Genomic DNA, 21,257 nt, shown 5'->3' on the forward strand with positions numbered 1-21,257 from the left:
AACAACAAAAAAAAAACTAGTTGTTCATTATTAATCTGTAAATACTGGATCATTCCTCAAAGTGCAATATTCTTCATTCACGATAGAATATGAAGGAAAAACCTGAGTACCAATATTCAATAAATTGAAGTATTACCATAACCATATCAGCCTTGCATAATAAAATCCATAGTATTAGCAAAAAGTTACTAAAAGTTTCAATATTAATGTAGTCTGACATATTGATTTATTAATTACCTGTTGTGTGATCCATTAAACTGCAATCTTTATTGTCCAGCAGATGTGTTTGCAGAGTCACGGTGGTGACAGGAATGGTCCTGAGCCGCTTTAGTTTCTGAGCCACATTAGTTTCCCACCTTGGTACTGGTTAAATACTGGGAAATATGCTTTGCTCGACAATTTAAAAGCAATGAAATCAATTCCACACATGGAATAAGACACCTAGATCACATGGGAAGGAAGTATAAACCAAAAGTTGCACAAGTCACCAAGCAACAAGGAACTATGCCAGAAAACCATGAAAGGGAACGTGACAGTTGTGCATGTGCTTGGGAAATTTCCAAGTTGCCACACAGTAAATGCCACTGTGGCAGGAGTTCTACAAAAAACTGTTTAGGTAAAAGCAAGCCAAGTGGGCAGGGTTGGGAGACTGTCTGAGCCACGGACTGGCTAGGCCTGTAGGCCATCTACCCGGTAGGTGTAGAGTCTAAATCCACATGGGTGCCAGATGAAGAAGGATACTTAGACAAAATCCCACACTTGGTCAGAATTGAGAACTAGACAGTTATTTATTTAGGGGTAGACTCACAAATCAGAATCCTCTATTTGAACGGAGATCTGTAACTTTATCCCACAGCTGGAAAAGAGGCAGGATGCATTTTCTACATTGGCATAAATCTTATAAGAAGGCACACTCTAGTGGTTGGGTAACTACTGGCTGTAGGACTTCCTATATTAGGTTAATTTAAACTGTAAGAGCTAGTTAATAACCAGACAGAGCTAAAAGACCAAATATTTTAAAATTAATATAACCTTCTCTGTGCTTCTTTGAGACTGAATGGCTGTGGGACAAGGAGGGACAGATGCTTCTGTTTATACATGATAATCTTGTAACACTTGTGAACAGTGCCCTCTTATCTACCTAATAACTATTTGCTGATTATTTTTTCACTTAATTGATACCACTAGAGTTTATATTATTTATTTATTTACTGTTTAATGCTGATTTAGTCAGGTATTCAGACAGCTGGTGGCTTTGTTCATTTCAGGTCTTTGTTTAGTACTCTGTTTGACATGACCAATGTTGGTGATGCACTCAGTGGCTCACCTTGTATCACAGAACTCACAAGTTGGAGGGAGGAGGATCAAGAGTTAAAGCCCATCTCAGCTACATAGTCATTTCTGGGTCATCCTGAACTAAGTCAGCCTACTCACCAGAAGCAAACAAAAACCACTAAAAGGAAGAGTGTTTTGAGGAGGATAAACTGAGTCTTCTGACTCCACAGATAATGTGGGATTGCCTCTGTATGCTATGAATACCACTGGTTAATGAAGAAGCAGTTTAAGCCTGTGATAGGGTAGAGCAGAGCTACGTGGGGAAAACTAAAAGTAAACTACGGTGGAGTCAAGAGAAGCTATGTAACCCCGCCACAGACAGATGCTGGAACTTCACTTGGTAAGGAACAGCCTCATGGCAATACACAGATTAATGGAGATGGGTTAAAGATATGAGTTAACCAGAAATATGCTTAAACTATTGGCCAAAGAGTATTGCAAATAATATGGTTTCTGTGTGATTGTTTCAGGGCTGAACAGCCAAGTACAAACAAGTGGTCTCTTTACAACACACAGAAGATGCAGTGGTGTTAAAGAGCTACTTAAAGTTTCTCCACTGAACTATGATATAGTGAGTGGACAGGGACAAAAGAGAAAAATCCTTATGGATTGGTGTAACTATGTTTTCCATAAGTAAATTTTATCCTTGGGTTTAGAAGGGCCCAGATATCTGTCTGAATCCTCCAACCCATTCTGAGTTCCCGAAGCACCTCTCTCATCTCCCCACTCTCAATGTTTGTGGCCCAGCAAGGACTATGTGAGTTGGAAAGATAATCACATCTGTAATTGTAGATAACAGGACACATGGGTGGTTACTGACACAGGAAATCTCAAAATAGTCCTCTTTTTGTTTTTTATAAGCTGTGAAGTTTACCATAATTCAGTATTTTGAAAAGGCTACCTTAAAACAAATACTAAGAGGCATGAAGCTGATCAGGACAATGCAGTCTTCCTGGTGAAGACAGTGATTCAGTTTATCCTTCCTGTGGTGAATGTGGCTACTGCAGGTGTCCCTTCACCTCAGCCTGGGACAGGATGAACAGCTTTTAACTGTATATCTACTTTAATTCCTTGACTTTATGTATAAAATATCTAAGTATGTTCTAAAGTATATCATATGTAGTTTTTAAACTAACAATAACAAACTATTATAAAACAATTTGAATGTTCAGCAATAGATATTTCTAATTAATTTATGCCATGTACAACTGATTGATAATTGTATATTTCTTTAAAATCTTGTATATCAATTTTTATGAAATGTAGAATATGAACTGATTATTAGAAAATATAAATCAAAAAATGGTATAAATTGGTACACTATTATGCAGCTATAATCCCTGCACTGAAGAGACAAATCTAGAGGACTGTGAATTTGAGGTCAGACTGTGCTACATAGCATAAATATAACAACTGTCTCAAAAAACAAACACACAAACAAACCAATTAACCAATCAAAAAACAAACAAAACAAAACATAAAAGCTTATGTCTATAGCTGAGTGATAAAGCATTTGCTGAGCATGCTCAGTGTCTTAGATTTGATATCCCAGCACCATGAATACATCAGCCATAAAACTGTGGGCTGGGCAGTGGTGACACATGCCTTTAATCCAGTACTTAGGAGGCAGAGGCAGTTGAATCTCTTTGAGTTTGAGGCAAGCCTGGTTTACAAAGAGAGTTCCAGGAATGCTAGGACAGTTACACAAAGAAAGCCTCTCTCAAAAAATCAGAAGACAAACAAAAACAAAGCATAAAACCTCCTCCAAGTTGAGCATCCAAACTGCCTAGGCTCCCCCAAAGCCAGTATGCGCAGTAGGATCAAAAACCCATTGCCACTGTTCTTGAGTTCTCAGTAGTCCTCATTGTCCGCTACGTAAGTCCGGTTTTATCCCATGCTTTTTCAGACCCAGGCTAGCTGGTCGGTCCTTGGACTTCCCACAGGTCGGGGAACCCTGATTGCTCTTCGAGCTGATGAGGGAGAGGGACTTGATCAGGGGAGGGGGAGGGAGGTGGGAGGCGGTGGCGGGGAGGGGGCAGAAATCCTTAATAAATAAATAAAATTAAAAAAAAAACCTCCTCCATATGGAATGACATCCACATTCCCAGTAAACATTCTCTGTGATTGAAAAGCAAGAATACACAGCAAGAGTTTCTCAGTGGAGTGAGTGATTTTAAAGTGAGAGCTTTAAAGGAATCTTAAAACACACCTACCTATAATAAACATATCTTGAAAACAAGAAATGCGTTTTCTTTTCTAATAGTAACAAAAGTGAAAATTTCCAACAGCCTGTTAAAAAATTAAGAATGGGGGAATGTCAGTCACTTCTCTTTACTACTGGTTTTTCTAAGGACACTGGTTTCACTTTCTCGCAGGTATGCTCACCTTAGCTTTCAAATATTGATTATGGACATGGTTTGTAGCATCTAACATGATATGTTTGTTCTTTCCTTTCTGTCATCATCAGCTTTCATCATGCAGTTTCCTTTTTGCAGTTTCTATCAAGAGGAGGGGCTGACAATCATGAGCTGAAGTATCATTCAGAGGCTATTCAGTTCTGCCTTTTCCCTTGGAGCTCTGAGAGGACCTGGTCAGGGAGGAAAGTTCAACTTGTCCCTCACTTGCAGGGATTGGTTTACTTCATCAGAATCACAGGTAACTGCTGCTTTTGTTTTATTTCTATCACATGATCTTTTTTACTCTAGAGAATTTCACAAGGTTTGATTTGAGAGCGGGATTTATTGGGAAGCCCTATTGCCTGGGTTAGATCTGGCTGACTCCGGCAGCAAGTGAAAACTGGAGTTCAGCACTAGTTATTTTCTTTCTGAGTGGGAAGAGACTTCTGTGTGCTAAGAAAATAAGGTGGAGGGATCTCTGGAGTTTATTACTCTTTAACTGCATCAAATATTTATATATTATTTATCTTGAAGAAGTCATAATAGGAGCCAGGTAAGATGGCTCCATGTGTAAAATATGCTATACATGCCTACCTGACTGCCTGAGTTATATCTTTAAAACAAACATAAAAGTGGAATGAGAGAATTGAATCCATTATGGGCATTAACGACTGAGGCCTAATGACAAAATTTATTTTCATGTAGGCTCATCCGGCAACATTATATACTGGAATATAACATGTGAAATTATTGTGTACATGAAATGATTTGATATTTAAACTTAAGGTTTTATCCTGCTATGCTTCTCTCTATTGGTGCCACACATAACCTTTCCAATGCCCCTTTCCACCTTCCTGGTTGCTGCAGTTACTCCAGATTTTGTAGCATGTCTGAAGACTTTCAGACAGGAGCCACAGATAGGAAAGACACTCTGGTGTTTGGTTTTCTGGGTCTGGGTTACCCCACTCAGTAGGATCATCTCTACTCTCTTGCATTTACCAGGCTTGATCCTGGAGATGACTGTGTAGACTGTGGCTGGATGGAGAGGTTGGGCAGCTCAGGTTTGGGCTTTAACCCAAAAAATATATATGTGCCTTGTAGCCCAAAATGTTAATCATCTTCAGGATTAATCTTTAAATGCTTTTTTCTTTCATTCATTTTCATTTATATTATTTAATTAAAAATTTCCGCCTCCTCCCATTTACCTCCCGCTCCCCCCATTCCCTTCCCCTCCCTCTCCAGTCCAAAGAGCAGTCGGGGTTCCCTGACTGTGGGAAGTCCAAGGTCCTCCCCCCTCCATCCAGGTCCAGGAAGGTGAGCATCCAAACAGACTAGGCTCCCACAAAGTCATTACATGCAGTAGGATCAAAACCCAGTGCCATTGTCCTTGGTTTAAATACTGTTTTTAAGGTGGTTTTTTGGAGACTCTGAGAATCATATACAATTTAAAAAACTGTAAGAACATTTTTATTCTTGTGCATTTTTAAAAATATGTAACTAAATTTAAAGAAAAATTTTATGTGTTTTTTATTTAAATAATAGTTTTTCTTGGATTTTACATACCAATCAGTTTCCCCTCCTCCCCGTCCCCTTTCCCATCCTACCACCACATCTCCTCCATCTCCATTCAGAGAAGGACAGGCCTCCCATAGGCTTGCACAAAGCATTGCTCATCTAGTTAAGGCAAGACCTAGTTCCTCCCTTATGTCTTTGAGAAATGGACAGGTAACCCAGCATGGGGAACAGATTACCAAAAGCCAGCTAAATGCCAGAGAAAGGTCCTGTGCTGAAAGGCTAGGCTCACAGCTAAAAACAATTATTTATTCAGAAATCTTTGACTATTTGTTATTTGAATTGTTGGTGTTAAAGTTTTTCAATGAATTTTTTCAGTGGTACCAATTTTTCCTAACATTTCTATATTTGTTGAATATTTTGAACACATAGGCTGTGCCAATATTACAATAACTTATTACTATATTTTAAATTCATTCTATATTTTCTGATAATAATTACTGTGACTAGTAGCAATATAAATGACTTTAATAGAAATCTTCAAAGACTTCTCACCTCTAGTGGAATTCAAGGTCAGACCCTGTTAGGATGTTTGGATTGCTATAGAAGTCAGATCCCACCCCTTCCTATCACACTGCAGCATCAGATCCTGATGGTGGAAATTTTACCTTTTTCTTAAGAAATCACTCAAGGTCGGGTTTTAAAGCAAAGCATACTTTACTTACTATCAAGATGAGTGATGAGGAGATCACTTACTCAACTGTGAGATTTGGAAAGTCTTCAGAATTGCAGACCCGAGGAAGGCATGATGAGACGCAAGGGCCAAGACGAACTCTACACAGAGGTAAATGTTTTAAACATTTTAATTCACTTGGATTTTATGCCTTGTAACTTTTGACATTTGAAAACAATATCCTACTGGCTTCAATTGAAAACAGTTGGGCTACACAAGAATAGAAGGGATGTGAGGAGGGTCTTGTGCCTGTCATCCAGCTACTTCTAGGCTGAGACAGAGGACTGAGAATACAAAGCTAAAGGTGAAAAAAGTTTGAAATCCTGTGTAATTTCCCAAATGTAACATCTGTATGGTAGGTAAATTTTAGGGAGAGATCTACAATTTAGAAAGCACAATTTTGTTCAGTCAGGTTGCAAGATGGACTTCTGTAAAATTTTTAGAGGCCATGTTATGCAAAATTATAATTAGTAAAAGGATGTGCTCTTTTCATGGTGATAATTTTCTTACTTTGTTTTGTTAATTTAAGAGTGTTTAGCCCCCTGGTACCTTGTTGCAGTATCTCTGGGAATACTTTGTTCCCTTCTGGTGGCTGTCGCAGTGTTGGTGGCATATGGTGAGTAACTGATAAACATCTTCTTTGCCTTTCTGCCTAAGTAATAACTTTAGACACTACTTATGCAGTTAACACTGTCCATTGTCTTGTCTATAATAGGGGATATGCCACATAGTTCTGGACTTTGGATGTTTTCTTTCTGATGCTACAGTATCCTGTTCTCTTACATACCTACCCTATTCACTGTTAGGAGCTGCCTCATTTTGTCTCAGTTTTGGTCATATTCCTTTTGACGACGTGGTGGTAGTTTTCCTTCTGAGAACTTTGTCATAGTCAGTCTCCTGAACTCAGGTGATTGTGAATCTTATGTAAATGTAAGCATTCTGTGAGAAACAGATGTGCAAAAGAAATGAGAGCATTTATTTATTTTATTCTGTGAATGTTAAGGATATTGTTAGATAAAAATAACTCCTTTGTACAGAGACATTAAAGCCTGAGCTTTTTTGGAATTTGTCAAATGTTTAGAGAAACTCACTCTCAGTCTGGGCTAAAACACAGCTACATATATGTATATTATGCTTTCCAAAGACTCCAGTGAGAATTGTGTCATTTCTTAATGCTTCTTCATTCATATTATCATGTTGTGTTAAGTGTTCACTGAATGTTTTACTTATTTATTTGTAAGTTTTGTGGTGTTAAAATGTGAGGTAATTGGGAGGTATGGTGTTTCCACTACAGTTTCCTTCGGCTGTAACTATCATTTATTTTATATTGAAATTGCTGATAGAACTATAGTCTATCTACTGACATTGATATTGATATTTCAATTTATATAGTCAATTGATATGTTAATATCTAAACTTTAAAGTACAAATTAAAATAACGACATATGTTGCTATAAAAATAAAGTTTCTTCTCTAATCTTAGATTTTAATACTTACTTCATATGCTCATTTTTTGGTTTTATATATGCTATTAATTTTAGCTTCTCAGTATAGTGGAAACCAACATGCACTGCAGAAAACTCTAAACAACCTCATTCAACAGTACCACACCCTGCAAAAGAATAACTCCCTAATGAAAGAGATGCTGAGTAATAAGTCTAAAGAGCTTGATGACCTCAAACATCAGAAGAAACTTGATTCCTCCAACAGAGAACAGAACAGATTCTGTGGGGAAACAAAAGTTTTAGATTTCATACAGTTCACAGGTATGGAGGGGATCTTTAATAAGGAATTGCACTATTTTATATTGATTCTCTTCCAGAAGATTTGAAGTCCCGTTAGCCACTTTTATCACTGGTGATCTGTGGGTCAATGGTTGAGGTTTTATGTAGAGGTAAAGAACACTGGAAATCCTTGTTTGGGTTAGGATAATCTTATAGTATCTAGAACTCAGGGGTCATTGGGTGCTCCTGCTGCTACCAGTGCATGGAATTACAATTCATCACAGCTAAAAATTCAGATCATTTTTAGTTATGGGAAAATCTGAGTATCCAACTTTGTTTTTGTCAGAACATCAAATTTTTTATTAAGAGTGTATTTATAAAATGTTTAGGTTAAAATGAACATAGAGCATTTAGGTGGATACAGTCACAGAAATAACAATGTGTGTGTTTTTTTCTGTCTTATTATGAGAAAGTTGGCCCGTTTCTGACTAAGATACCCTCCCCAAAGTTCAAATGAGAGTTTCACCATGGCTGTTCACATTTATGCACTTCTAAAAGTAACACTATAAATTACACCTAAAAGATACACATATCAAGTGTTGTGAGGAAAGCTTTTTATTTTGCATCATGACTGGATATCTTTTATTGATTCAACTGATCAATAATTATTAAATAATTGTTCAGAATTTAGAGTTTACAAAGAGCTTTTTCATATGAACTTACTCTGCTATAGTAGTAAGGGTTGACAATTTTATTATGCAAGGACAGTAGATAGCTTTAAAATTGCTATATTATAACATATGTATGAAGAAAAGAAAAAGCTCCAAAAATATCTTTGAAGTATCTCAGACCCATGAAAACCATTTTGTGTCATTAATTTAAAAAAAAACCATTGTCATCTGTAAATGATAGTTTAACACTGTAATTCCTGTACTTAGGAGGCTGAGGCAGAAGGATTGTAAATTTGAGAACAGTCTGTGTAGCTCAACAAATTCCTGGCCAGCCTGAGCTACACAATGATACCTTTTCATAGGAAAACAAAGACTGAAGATGAAGTTTGTTAATTGAACATAGACCTTCCCATCCCCTCAATAAACAAAATAATTGTATTGAGGTGTTGTTGTTAAACAAACTGGAAACATTTCATTGTTTTCAACTTGACATGTTTGGGCACCATTGAATGCATCAACATAATCAGAACAGACTATCACCTCACCTTCAAAAGCTCTCTCGTATGACTCTTATAACTCTTAAAATAAGAGCATCAAACATAGAACACAGCATATCTTTAAATGCACACTATGTATGAATGAGTATGAGCCCAGAGCATTACTATTAATCTAGAATTCTGTCATCCTTGTAACAGATTTGAACAGCCAGTGTTTATTCTCCATCCTCAAGCCTTACTATAAGGCTCTGTTTCTTAGACTTGGACTGTGTTAAAACGCTCATCTGAGTTGAGTCATAAAATTTGGTCCTAGGCCTGGTTTGCTTCATTTTGCACACCATGCTCAAGTTCATTTATGTTTGCCACAGTGCTCCTCATCTGTATTGTTTGTGTTGGGGTGTTGAGTCTCTGTAACTCAGGCTGTCTTAGAATCTACTTTCTAACCAAGGCTGGTATGGAAGTCTTCACTAATTAGCCTATGCTGGCCTCAAACTGCTGGTGATTCATGGGAATAAGCCACCATGCCCAGCTGATTTACTTCCCTTTCAAGGATAAACAGTATTCCTTTGTGTTCATCTGCTATATTTTTTTGTACTGATTTATCCACAATGGACACATCAGTTGTTTCCATAAAAAGAGCTTTGCATAAAGCATGGGTGTACAGGAGTCTCTCTGCATTCTAGAATCTCAATTTCTGAGAGCCGTGATAATTTTCTTAGTTATAGAGGCTTGATAAATGAATTTCTCTGAATACAGTATGCCAGAAAATGCGAAGTTTAGTTATGCACTTTCTCTGTTATAGGCAAATATGTTGACAGATACTGGTTATGTTCTGGAATAAAATGTTATTTCATGATGGACAATACACACTGGAGTGGATGTAAACGGACTTGCCGGGACTGCAGCTTGTCACTTTTGAAGATAGACAATGAGGATGAACTGGTACCATAGACTCTTCCATGCTTTTCTATTCTCTGGGATTTGTGTCTCTAACCCTTGGATAGTGGCATACTGAGTACAGGCATGGTTTTGAAAGTAAAACCTTCAAGATTATATATGGTTTGCCAGTAATGAGAGCAAAATTGCAGTAAGAGTCTCCCCAGAAACTCACTCCTGCTCCTGGCTTAGTGTCAGGACACAGGGTCTTTGACAAAGATACTCGATATTGACAGACAACTGCATCTTTGTAATCTCCTACCTTTCTTAAGAACCTACTAGAAAATCTCTCAGAAAATCATGTTTCCCCTAAATAAGTTTAATGCTTTGATATAGAATATGCAGTGACTGACATTTTTTAGTTCCAGAGAGACAGTTACACCATTACGTGGAACTTAGTGCTTGCTCCTTTGAGTCCAGAAGTGTCTGAAGTGAACAGTTAGATGACAATAGAGAAATTAACTGACTTCTGTGCCCATTTCCAAAATGAAAATTATATAAGATCCATGTAATAAGTGTTTTTAACTAGATAGTCCCATTGTGATTTTCACGGAATCTGGCCATAATATTTACTTCATAAAATTCTCATATTTCAAAACTGATATCTATCTCAAGAAATGAGTATTTAAAGGAACAAAATGATCAAGGTCCTGACATTTTCTGTTTACATTTGTTACTAAAGAAATGTATCCAAATACACAGAGGATATTTTTCAGGAGAAACAGTTGCAGGATCAGCTTGAAACCTTAGTCATTTAGAACATGACACATAATTTCTAGAGCAATTTATTTACATGTTTGTATAACTACAGTACAAATTTTGTTTCAATTTAATGTATTTTTCCTTCAGCACAGAAATGTAGATAATCTAAAAATCATATGCCAAAATATATTTAGTAATTTTAGTAATCATTCAATTGGGATGCCACATGTAAAGTACATTAAATATTTCCAAATATCTTTTTCTCTCCTCATCAAGTTCTACCACAGAATAGCTTCCTGTCTGAAGCATGGATTTTAATGCACAGCTTTTCACACAGAATTTTTCAACTTTTAGAAAATTTGTTTATTTTACTTCCTGTTTGCTGTTTTCCCTCCTACCTCTCCTCCCAACCTTTGCCGGCATTTCCTCCTGACTTCTACCCCCAATCCTTTACCACTCCTTTTCTGTTCAAAAAGAGTAGGCTTCCAATGGAATCAACAAAAAAAAAAATGGACATACCAAATTGCAGTAAGAACAGACAGCCCTGTCCCCTCCAATTAAGACTGGGAAATGTGAACCACTATAAGGAATAGAGTCTCAAAGCCCAGCAACAGAGTTAGAGACAGCCCATGCTCCCACTATCAGATGTTCCACAAGAAGACCGAGTTACACAACTGCCCCATATAAAGAGTCCAGTAAGTCTTATGTAGGCTCCCTAATTGTCTCTTCAGACACTGTGAGCTTTCATGGGTAAGGGGTAGGTGATTCTGTAACTTCTCTCCTGAAATCTTTGATCCCTTTGGTTCCTCCCTCTCCCTCTCATTAGCAGGAGCATGGTCTAAAGTTTGGCTAAGGGTCTCTGTCTCTTTTTCCATCTATTCTGGATGAAGCCTTTCAGAAGACAATTGGGCTAGGAATCAATCTTTAAGTATTGTAAATATTATTAGGCATTATTACATTGACATTTTTCTCCAGTTGGCTGATTCTATCCTAGGTCTCTAGGGTCCTGGTCTTCCAACAAGTGGGTCCTGGTACTCCAGGTAGTTTAGGAACGTAGGGTGGACCAGCATTGATTGGCCACTCCCGTAAACTCTAGGCCACTCTTATCCAAACATGTCTCATTGGCAGAACTGACTATAGTCAAAGGTGCATTTGAATACTTTCATAAGTTCAAAGTTACATGTGGAGCTGGTATGCCATGTTCATTTAGGAATCTGAATAAGGGAGATTATGAATTCAAGCACAGCCTTGGCTACACAGTGCAACTTTCTCTAAGAAACACAGTCACAAATCATTGCATGAATACAGTATCTTTAGATACCTGATTTCTTTTTAAAATAAATTATGTAATTGATTGGTTTTGGCACAAATGAGCCACTAGTGAGGAATTACATCAAAAATGAATTTCAATGGATTGGAGGAAAGGACAACAGAGGATTGACATAAAAATAGCCAAAATGTGTTATGTTGTTCTTTCTCTGAAACAGAAGGAAATTGTATCATCAGATATGTCTTTTCCTTTGCAGAAGTTCCTTCAGGTCAAAATTGATCCAAACACTTACTGGATTGGACTATCGTATGATGCAACAAAAAGCAAAAAATGGCAATGGACTGATGAAGAGCCACCTTACCTGTAAGTTTCCTGAACACTCACACACTAACAGTGGTAGATGAGTTGGGAGGATTGTATGTGATATTTATTACCTTTATTAGTTAGTGAGTAATGATATTTTGCTCAATAGCTTAGCAGAGTAAAGCCACGTATGAAAACTGAACAGAAATAGAAAGAGATGCCATGTAGCTGCTGAAAGAGTTACATATTGCACCAGTAATCCACAGCCTTGTGGCAATACACAGATTAATAGGAATGTATTAATTTAATAGAGCTAACTACTAAGAAGTCTAAGACATTACCAAACAGTATTATAATTACTATAGTTTCTGTCTGATTGTGTCTGAGCAGCTGAAAAATGAAAGCACAGTCCCTGTTTAATATAGATATGAATAATTTACATTGGTATGAATCTTGGTTTATTGATACAAATTTGAGGTCCATTATGTTATATGTATATGTATTTCTGATCTTGATTAAGTAATTATATTTGTGTAACTCATTTAAAAATGTAACCACAGAGAAACCCTGTCTCAAAAAACCAAAAAAAATGTAATGTATAATTAAAAAATATAAGTTAATAGATAATCATCTATAATAGTCAAGCTTGTAGTCATATTAGTTAGAATTTCTAGATGTACAGAGATGTATTTCAGATGGATAGGCATTCTTCAAACCTTTCAAGGACTATGGAATATGGCATTTAAAAGGTTTTAAGAACCTAAGACTTTTCATGACAATGACACACATCTGCTTCTGGCAGCACAAAGTACTTCAAGGGTAAAGTGGGCATCAAAGAGGCTCCTTATTGAGTTGGTTAACCATTTTAGCAAGAAACTGCTCTTCCCTGGACTGCTTGATAAACTGGACATGCAGGGCCGACAGAAAGATGACTGCTCAATTTGTCTAAAGGTGACAGTGTCCTTCAGAGTTCCTGCTTAATAAAAGTGTCTGCTAGATGGTCTGCAGGACACAGAAGAAAATAACGGACAAACTGTGAATATAGGTACAACTGTCTTTTAAATTTCCTGCATCATGGAAAAGTCTGCTGGTTACTATTTACCAGTAGTCCTAAGACAGATGCCCCAATGATACAAAAGAACTTTGGGTGACTGTCCAGATAGCGATATGTCTCTGTCAATTCTGGAGATTTGAAAGTAGATTACAAAGAGCTTACTGTATACTTAGGTAATATTATATCCTTCTAGAATCTTTGATGGAGTTGAAGAATTTATAGATACAGTTTTCCTTAGTTATGATAAAAGACAAAGTAGATATTAATATTACAACTGTAATTTTTGTTTGATAACTGTTTTGTTGTATGTAATTTTACTATGTTATTGTTAAAGCCTTCCTTTTTGTTTAAACAGAAAAGGGAAAATGGTGTGGGAGGTCCTTCTGTCTCTGTGTTGCTTTTATTGGTTCAAAGAACTGTTGAGGCTATGCAAGGAAGAACATAACTAGGCAGAGGAATCTAGGCTGTATGCAGGGAGAAAGAAGTGTAGAGTCAGACAGAAGTGATGGAGACACCAGAGACAGATGCTGGGAACTTTAGCTGATAATCCACTGTCTTGTGGCAATACACGGATTAATAGAAATGGATTAAATTAATGTAAGAGTTAGCCAATAAGAAGCTAGAGCTAACTGGCCAAGCAGTGATTTAATTAATACAGTTTCTGTGTGATTATTTTGAGACTAAGCAGCCAGGATGAACAAATGGCCCTTTTCCTGCAACACCTGTTTAAATGTGGGCAAAGGCTTTTCTCTCATTTTACATGGCTTTCCTCATTTTCGATGAAACCCATGGGTAAGAAAAAGATGCATATCACATATTTTGATCAAGTGTTACACAGGGAAGAGAAATTGTCTAGAAGATGGCTGTTAGTAATGAAATACTGAACACACATTAGAACTGTATGTTCTATGATGTGCAGAGAAGAAACAAATAAAAAGCTTAAGAAGACATGATATTATTGGATCATGCTGACAGATACAATGAGTATGAATATCTAAAACTTTCACTTGACATTTTGTACTTAATGTATATAATTGTTTATTGTTTATAAATGTAAGAATAATTTAATGAGTAATTTCTATCTCAAAGTGTTATCGTGTATAATGAGATCAAAGGTTATTTTCAATCTAATAGATTGTTACTCACTAATTTTCTTAATTAATAATATTTATTGAAAATATTGTAATGTACATAATGAAATTTGATCATATTCATCACATGCTTGCCCTCTTAAACCTTTCCCTGACTGTACACTAACGTAGTCACCTATAACTCAAGTTTTCTTTATTAATACTGTCCATTGTTTTATGGTTATAGGACAATCACTGGTGAAAGCAACACAAGCAGTAGCCACACCCCCAGTAAAGAATGAGTCTTCCATTTCCAACAACTGTACACTAACAATAATGATTCACTAAAGGGTAAAGGGCAGCTCCCCATCTAAGTGGAATTTCAGCTGGCTTAACCCTGTGCAGGTTGCATATAGGCAACCACAACTGCTGAGTTTGTGATTTCATAGCCGTGTCAAGTCCAGAAGGCAGCATTTCACAGAGCTTTTCCACATCAGCTGGTTCTTACATTTTTCCACTTTCTCTTCACTGATATTCTCTGAGTATTTGTGGTTGCCAGGATGGTGTTGATGAAGACATCTCCATAGGACTGTATACACTTTCTCTTCTCTTCAGCACTTTGAGCAATCCTGCCACTCTGTACTGCCCACTATATAAAGAAGCTTCTCTGACAAGGGTCAAGAGAAATCCTGCTTTAGGGAATAAATCAAAATATCAGAACTGCAGTTTGACCACTTGACCACTTAGCAATGCAATTGTAGCAGATACCAACCTAGGGCTTGTGAACTCCCCAATATTGAGCTTTTCATTTAGATTACAATATTGAATACTGAATATTATATCTCTGATGTGTTAAAGACCTCAGGGCCTATAAGAAAGCAATTACTCATCCTATAATGATAGTTCCATGGGGGCACATCTTGCCTTGCAGGTCAGTATTGAGGCATGTAGGGTCCAGAGTTGGGTAAGACATTCATATCTTTTCTCCCTCTGAAGCCTACAAAGCACTTTCTGACCACTTGAATGCTAGCCCAAGTGAAGATGCTTCTTGATTGGCTTGAGATTGATTTATCTATGTCCTGATGTCAAAGTGTGTGCTGTTTTGTTTTGTTTTTTTTGTTTGTATTAGGGTCTTACCATGTAATTATGTTGGATCAACATTGTCAAGAACAGTGGCAATGGTCTGTACTCTTTTGTGGACTTCTGTGATCTATCTGACCAGTAATTTCTGCCTTGTGCTTTGATTTTCATTTAAAACTCATGTTCTCTATGACTGTCATTTATACAGTTACATTTTGATTTTTAATTATATTTTCAGTAGAATATATTTTGGTCAGATTTTCTACCTCTAAGATCTCCCAGATTCTCCACAACTCCATATCCCCCTAAGTTAATGTTCTTTCTCTCTCTTTGTTCCCAAATGAAAAACAAAAATGAAAATCAAATAAAGCAAAAAAAAAAAACCAATCAGATAAAAGAGGAAAATAACAAATACATGCAAAAAATGAAAATAAAACACCCTAAACCACCATAGAAATGTGGAGTTTGTTTTATATGGGTCAACTAAAAACTACAAGCTTACTAATTAATGGGTGCCCATAAGGCATTTTGTACATCTTTAGTTTTGTTGACTCCACCCCTGATTCTTCTCTCCTTTATACCCCCAGTAGTATCCCTATTTGTTCCTTTAATCCTCAGAAAATACCACTCTGTTTTCATATCACATACTTATCTTTCCTCCTGCTTACTTCTGTTCTTTATACCCCCAGTAGTATCCCTATTTGTTCCTTTAATCCTCAGAAAATTCCCCTCTATTTTCATATCACATTCTTATCTTTCCTCCTGCTTACTGGTGCTTTACGTATAGAATACTGAAATTTCTCCCCTAGGAAATCTTTGTTTTTCCATGAATAACTTTGCTAATTAGTTATACTATTAAGTTGCCTTTTATATCACTTGAAATCATTTTTATTTTTATTATTCTGTTGTTTTTAATAGAGGTTCATGTCAGCAGAGCTTGGTTTAAAATCCTAATTCTTAGGTCTCTCAGGTGCTGGGACTACAAGTGCCTGTCCTGTCACTTTTCTATTTAAAGATATCAACCATACTTATTTTATACACATTAGGTGGTAATCCTAGTGTCTGAAGTTCTTTGGGTTTGATGTACTGTTTCTGTGGATTTTGCTTATGGTGTCATTTCCTTTGTGGTATTTCCAGAGTTTCTTTTCAGCAGCTGTAGAAACTATCTGAAGCACAGTGGTATCCACAGTGGTAACTTTCTCAGGAACCTTTCATTCAGTGTTTAGAAACATGCCAGGTCTGGCTCACTTCAGTTCTAAATATGGCCCCACCAGAGTGAGAGTTAGGTTCCAAATATGCAGGAAAATAGCTTCCTTTCTTTTTTCCAAGAACTCTCTAAAACAGGCTATTACAGATGGGGCCAAGCTGTCACAACATTGGTCAGGCTGTAACAGAGTTTGTCAGAAAACTCATGGCCTTATAGGGTGTATTGCTATATTCAAAGCAAATAGATTAAAATCATTGTTATTAAATTTTTTTTCTCTATGATGCATCCTTTCATAAACGATAGCTCTGCTATTCCTATCTATACCTCTCAAGGGATAAAATTGATAGTGTTCATCATGTATGGCCACAGAGTTAATGAATTTGTTTGTATCGTACAGCACCATGCAGAGTGAAATGGGCAGATGGTAACATTTAGAGTGAGGTGCCAGAGGTTGGAAGAATGCCTGTACCCAGGTTAAGAGACCTTTGTAGACCTTGACTATGCAGGAAAACTGTTCACTAATGCGTGCTGTAAGAATTTCTACAGCCAGTAGCCTTTAAGTTATCTGCCAACATGGGCATGGCCTCTTAAAGTATAAATGCCAATGTAAAGCACAAGGTTACTCTCTTTTCTAGCAGCTGGATAAGTTTCCTGTTTTCCATTCGATCAGAGGACTGTGATCTGTGAGTCTAACCCTAAATAAATAAGCCTTTCTTATACTCAATTCTGATCTAGTGTAGGATTTCTTTTAAGCGTCCATTTTCAAATGGTGGTGTGGTAAATAGGGTCAGACATGAGACTTCAATAAGGAAACCTGGTGTTCAGAAGGTTTCTGTAACTTCCATAAGCATTATCACTAGTGGAAAGATGCTTGGACATCTGTACAAATGCCATCTTCTAATGAACCTAGTGAGAAGCTGTGAGATTACCTTGTGTTTCTTGGCCAGTGGACACAGAGGTAAAGTTAAGAGCTCATGATGCAGAATATGTGCTCTATGTGTGTCTTGTGAATACAAAATGTCTACTGGGTCTTTTCTTCTTTGACCATGTTCAACACACATACTTTATGGACTGTATCCATAATCATACCTCCTAGCTAACTAATTTGTATGCTCACTCCTACTCTACCTTACCTGTTCTGTCTATGATCCACACGCCATGTAGTTTCATCTATATTCCTTTTCCATTCCTAGGGTAAATCTGAATACTCTTTTCCCACCTAGATTAAATCTAGGGCTCAAGGAAGGTTACCTTATGCTGAAGATGTATCAGTTTTTCCTCACAGGCCCATGGAGTTCTGTGGATTTCATACTCTTTCAACTAGTTTTAATGCACATTCTCATTAGGCTAGCCAGCTTAAAACTATCTGTGTTGACCAAGCCATAGCATATTGTTCTTTTGTCACATACATTATTTTTTCCTTTGATGTGGGAATGATTTCTTATTAATAAAGAAACTGCCTAGGCCCATTTCATAGGCCAGCCCTTAGGTAGGCGGAGAAAACAGAACAGGATGCTGGGAGAAAGAAGCTGAGTCAGTGAGCCGCCATGATTCTCCCACGCCAGTCAGATGCAGGTTAAGATCATTCCTGGTAAGCCGGCTCGTGGACTACATAGAATAATAGAAATGGGTTAGATTAATATGTAAGAGCTAGCCAATAAGAGGCTGGAACTATTGGGGCCAGGCAGTGATTAAAAGAATACAGTTTCCGTGTAATTATTTCGGGTATAAGCTAGCCGTGCAGGCGGCCGGGTGCTGGGGATGCAGCTCCGCTGCTCTTATTTCAACATTCCTTGTTCTTTAGATGTCTTTATTGAAAAAGTATAGGAAATCAACTTTAGTGTAAAATTATATTTTAGTGATCCTTAAACAATTTTACTTCATGATTAAAATTTAACAGTGCGGAATAAAGAGTAGAATTATGATTAAGAAATTATTTTTCTGTTTATTTTTATTATGTTTTTATTTTGTGTGAATGTATGTGCATATGTGTGATCATGTTACTGCACATCTGTAGTTAGAGGGCAGTCAAAGGAGTCACATCTCTATTTCTACTGTGTGGTATCTCAGGGCTAAACTCTGGTAGTCTGATTTGATAGCAATGGCTTCTATCCACTGAGTCATGTCACTGGCCCAAGATAATTTTTTATGAATTTAGAGAAAATAAAAAACCTTTAGTAAAACTCCTACAAGTGATTATATATTCTATTATTTGGCCAATAAATTTTATTTTTAAAATCATTGACTATATAAATATATGCTTCAAATTATAATAACTGTCCATTATATGTTTTTTTACAGTGATTTGACAACAGTGAAATCGTTACAGGAACGTATAGGCTGTGCATTTCTCAGTTATAAAGGAATAAATACCGATGACTGTGGTAAAAAGTACCCCTGCATCTGTGAAAGGAGAATGGATAAATTCCCTCATCCAGTGTGCAGTATGGAGGAAAAGTATAAATAGAACGTTTATCATCTTTCTTGGTTTCATGTGATGATTTGTGACTACTTAATGATTGAGTGTCTTAACCACAAGTCTCGGTCAGCTGAGCAAACAGATTAATGGATGGGAAAGGGAAGCAATATTCTTCTGAAACCTGACTTAACACAGCAGAAGCCATCTCACTTCCTGTAAACACAACAGCTTATATCTGGAGAATGGATGCCATCTGATCCAAGCTCTGAGAAATCATTTTCTTTGTTTCCTGAATGAGATATGGATCCAAATACAGATGCTTAAAAAAGAGGGCACACATCTCCTTCCCACTAGGATAATCCATTTCTATATTCCACTGCTCTGGCATCACAATTAAGAACTAGGATGAAATTATGGGTTTCTGTTTGGTTATTGCTTGTTATTTTTTGAATGTAGAATTTATTTTTTAGAAACATTTCTTTGCTGTAAAATATATTCCCACATTTGACAAATAGTGGCTGGGATAGTTTTAAAAAACTCCTATACCCATCTGTAGTCCTTATGTGTTCTCGTCCCCCCCTCCCCCCCTCCCGGTCTCTCTCTGTCTTTCTCTCTCATTTGCTCATAAGTTGGGATCACGTAGATAGAGTAATATTAGTTGAAGCAAACCAGATGTTATGGCTAAAACTCAGCTTCTTACAGGTATATGAGTTTGGGTACAACCTAGACTGCATAGTAGGTTTGAGGTAGTTTAGGGCTACAGAGTGAGACTTCTCACGAAGAATAATAATAATGTTGGTGGTAATAATAAAACTAAACTTCCCATAAATATTTTTATAAACAAGCAATTTCTTTTTAGCATCATACTAAAACAATAAAACTCAAGAAATTTAGTATTTACCAAGTAATGCGAATATTTGACAAAATCATATTTGTCAGTTTTTTACCTCACATCACTGTCAAAATTTCCTCACGTTTACTATCATCAGTGTTTTCATTTGTAATGTCCTTTAGATATAAAGTTTTTACTGAGTTGTGATGTCTGTTTCAAGACCTTGACATTAAAAAAAAAATCAAAATTTACCTTGTAGTATGTATATGACAAAATGTACCCAGTCTAAGTCATGTGAAATGTGAGTTTTATGAACTATGTACAGCTCTTTAAAAATTGTTGTGTAGACTCGTTCTATGTCAACTTGACACAAGTTAGATAGATCTAAGAAGGGGAACCTCATTTGATAAAGTGCCTCAATAAGAACTGGCTGTATGCAAGCCTATACAAAATTTTCTTAATTAGTCATTGATAGGAAGGGTTCACCACATTTTGAGTGATGCCATCCCAGGTCTAGTGTTTCTGAATTCCATCAGAAAGGAAGCTGAGCAAACTATGGGGAGCTTCCAGTAATCGACATTCCTACGTGGTCTCTGCGTCAGCTTCTGCCTCCTGGCCCCTGTCAGGTTTTAGTGCCTATCTTGACTTCGTTTAGTGATGGACTGCTATTTGGAATGTTAGCAAAACAATTTCTTTTCGCCCAAGTTGCTTTGGTTATGTGTGTTTCATCATAGCAATAGAAACCCTAAGATAACAATCAAAACTTAAAAGGAAATTACTTTTACCACTGAAAGATCTTTTGCCATTTTTGGCCTCACCACCTGGGCCCAGGTAAGCAGGCATATGCTCTCTTGTACTGTAAATTAATTAGGCATTCCATAGTTTTATATACTAAGCACAATTTTGTGATTGGCTCCATATTTCTTTGTATCTTTTATTGTTATTATTATTTCTTATCTAACTCAATCTTATTTCATGGATTAGTGATTCATTGTTTTTGTTACTAAACACTTTTCTATTACTCAAATTTTCTACAATATTTGTCATTCACACATTCATACATGGTGTGTTTTTAAGTATTAACAATTATTAATGAACTTCTTATGCTAATTTTTTTAGTCACTGTGTGAATATATATTTAATTCTTTTGGTAGACATCTAAAACTCTGATATTAGAATCCTTATGTTAAGTGCAATTTCATTTACCAAGAGCCTTCCAACATGTTTTACATGGCTTACATCATCTTACTTTCTTTGTATCACAGGAGAGTTCCCTTTGTCCCTCATCTTTGCCAATACTTGATGGTCTCAATGCTTTGGATTTTTACTATTGTGATAAATTTAGGATTTTACATTTCTCTAAGAACTGATAATATCGACCATCGTATTTCAAATACTTATATGTCACATATATGTTTTGTTTTGTCAAATATTTGTTCATTATTTTCTTACCACCCATTGGCTTTGTCTGTCCTCTAACTGTAACATTGTAAGAGGTTTGTGTAGCAATATAATG

The 21,257-nt window shown here is 36.6% G+C and overlaps 1 protein-coding gene across 1 annotated transcript; it reads left to right on the forward strand.

The window, feature by feature from the left end:
• Window positions 1–5,975: 5,975 nt before the first annotated feature.
• LOC101982643 (killer cell lectin-like receptor 2) lies at window positions 5,976–18,957 on the forward strand. Its single transcript, XM_005369265.1, has 6 exons — window positions 5,976–6,087; window positions 6,536–6,592; window positions 7,518–7,742; window positions 9,671–9,810; window positions 12,033–12,139; window positions 18,792–18,957. Exons 1-6 carry the CDS (start codon window positions 5,976–5,978, stop codon window positions 18,955–18,957), a joined length of 807 nt encoding a protein of 268 aa, XP_005369322.1.
• The last annotated feature ends 2,300 nt before the right edge of the window (window positions 18,958–21,257 follow it).

The sequence above is a fragment of the Microtus ochrogaster genome, unplaced genomic scaffold, assembly GCF_000317375.1.
Source record: "Microtus ochrogaster isolate Prairie Vole_2 unplaced genomic scaffold, MicOch1.0 UNK46, whole genome shotgun sequence".
Lineage (NCBI taxonomy): Eukaryota > Metazoa > Chordata > Mammalia > Rodentia > Cricetidae > Microtus > Microtus ochrogaster.

Excerpts from the sequence above, each read along its gene's own strand:
- LOC101982643 (XM_005369265.1), top strand. The coding sequence starts at position 5,976 with ATGAGTGATGAGGAGATCACTTACTCAACTGTGAGATTTGGAAAGTCT. Across the intron at positions 6,088-6,535 it reads AAGACGAACTCTACACAGAG|TATCTCTGGGAATACTTTGT; the intron begins GTAAATGTTTTA and ends ACCTTGTTGCAG. Across the intron at positions 7,743-9,670 it reads AGATTTCATACAGTTCACAG|GCAAATATGTTGACAGATAC; the intron begins GTATGGAGGGGA and ends TCTCTGTTATAG.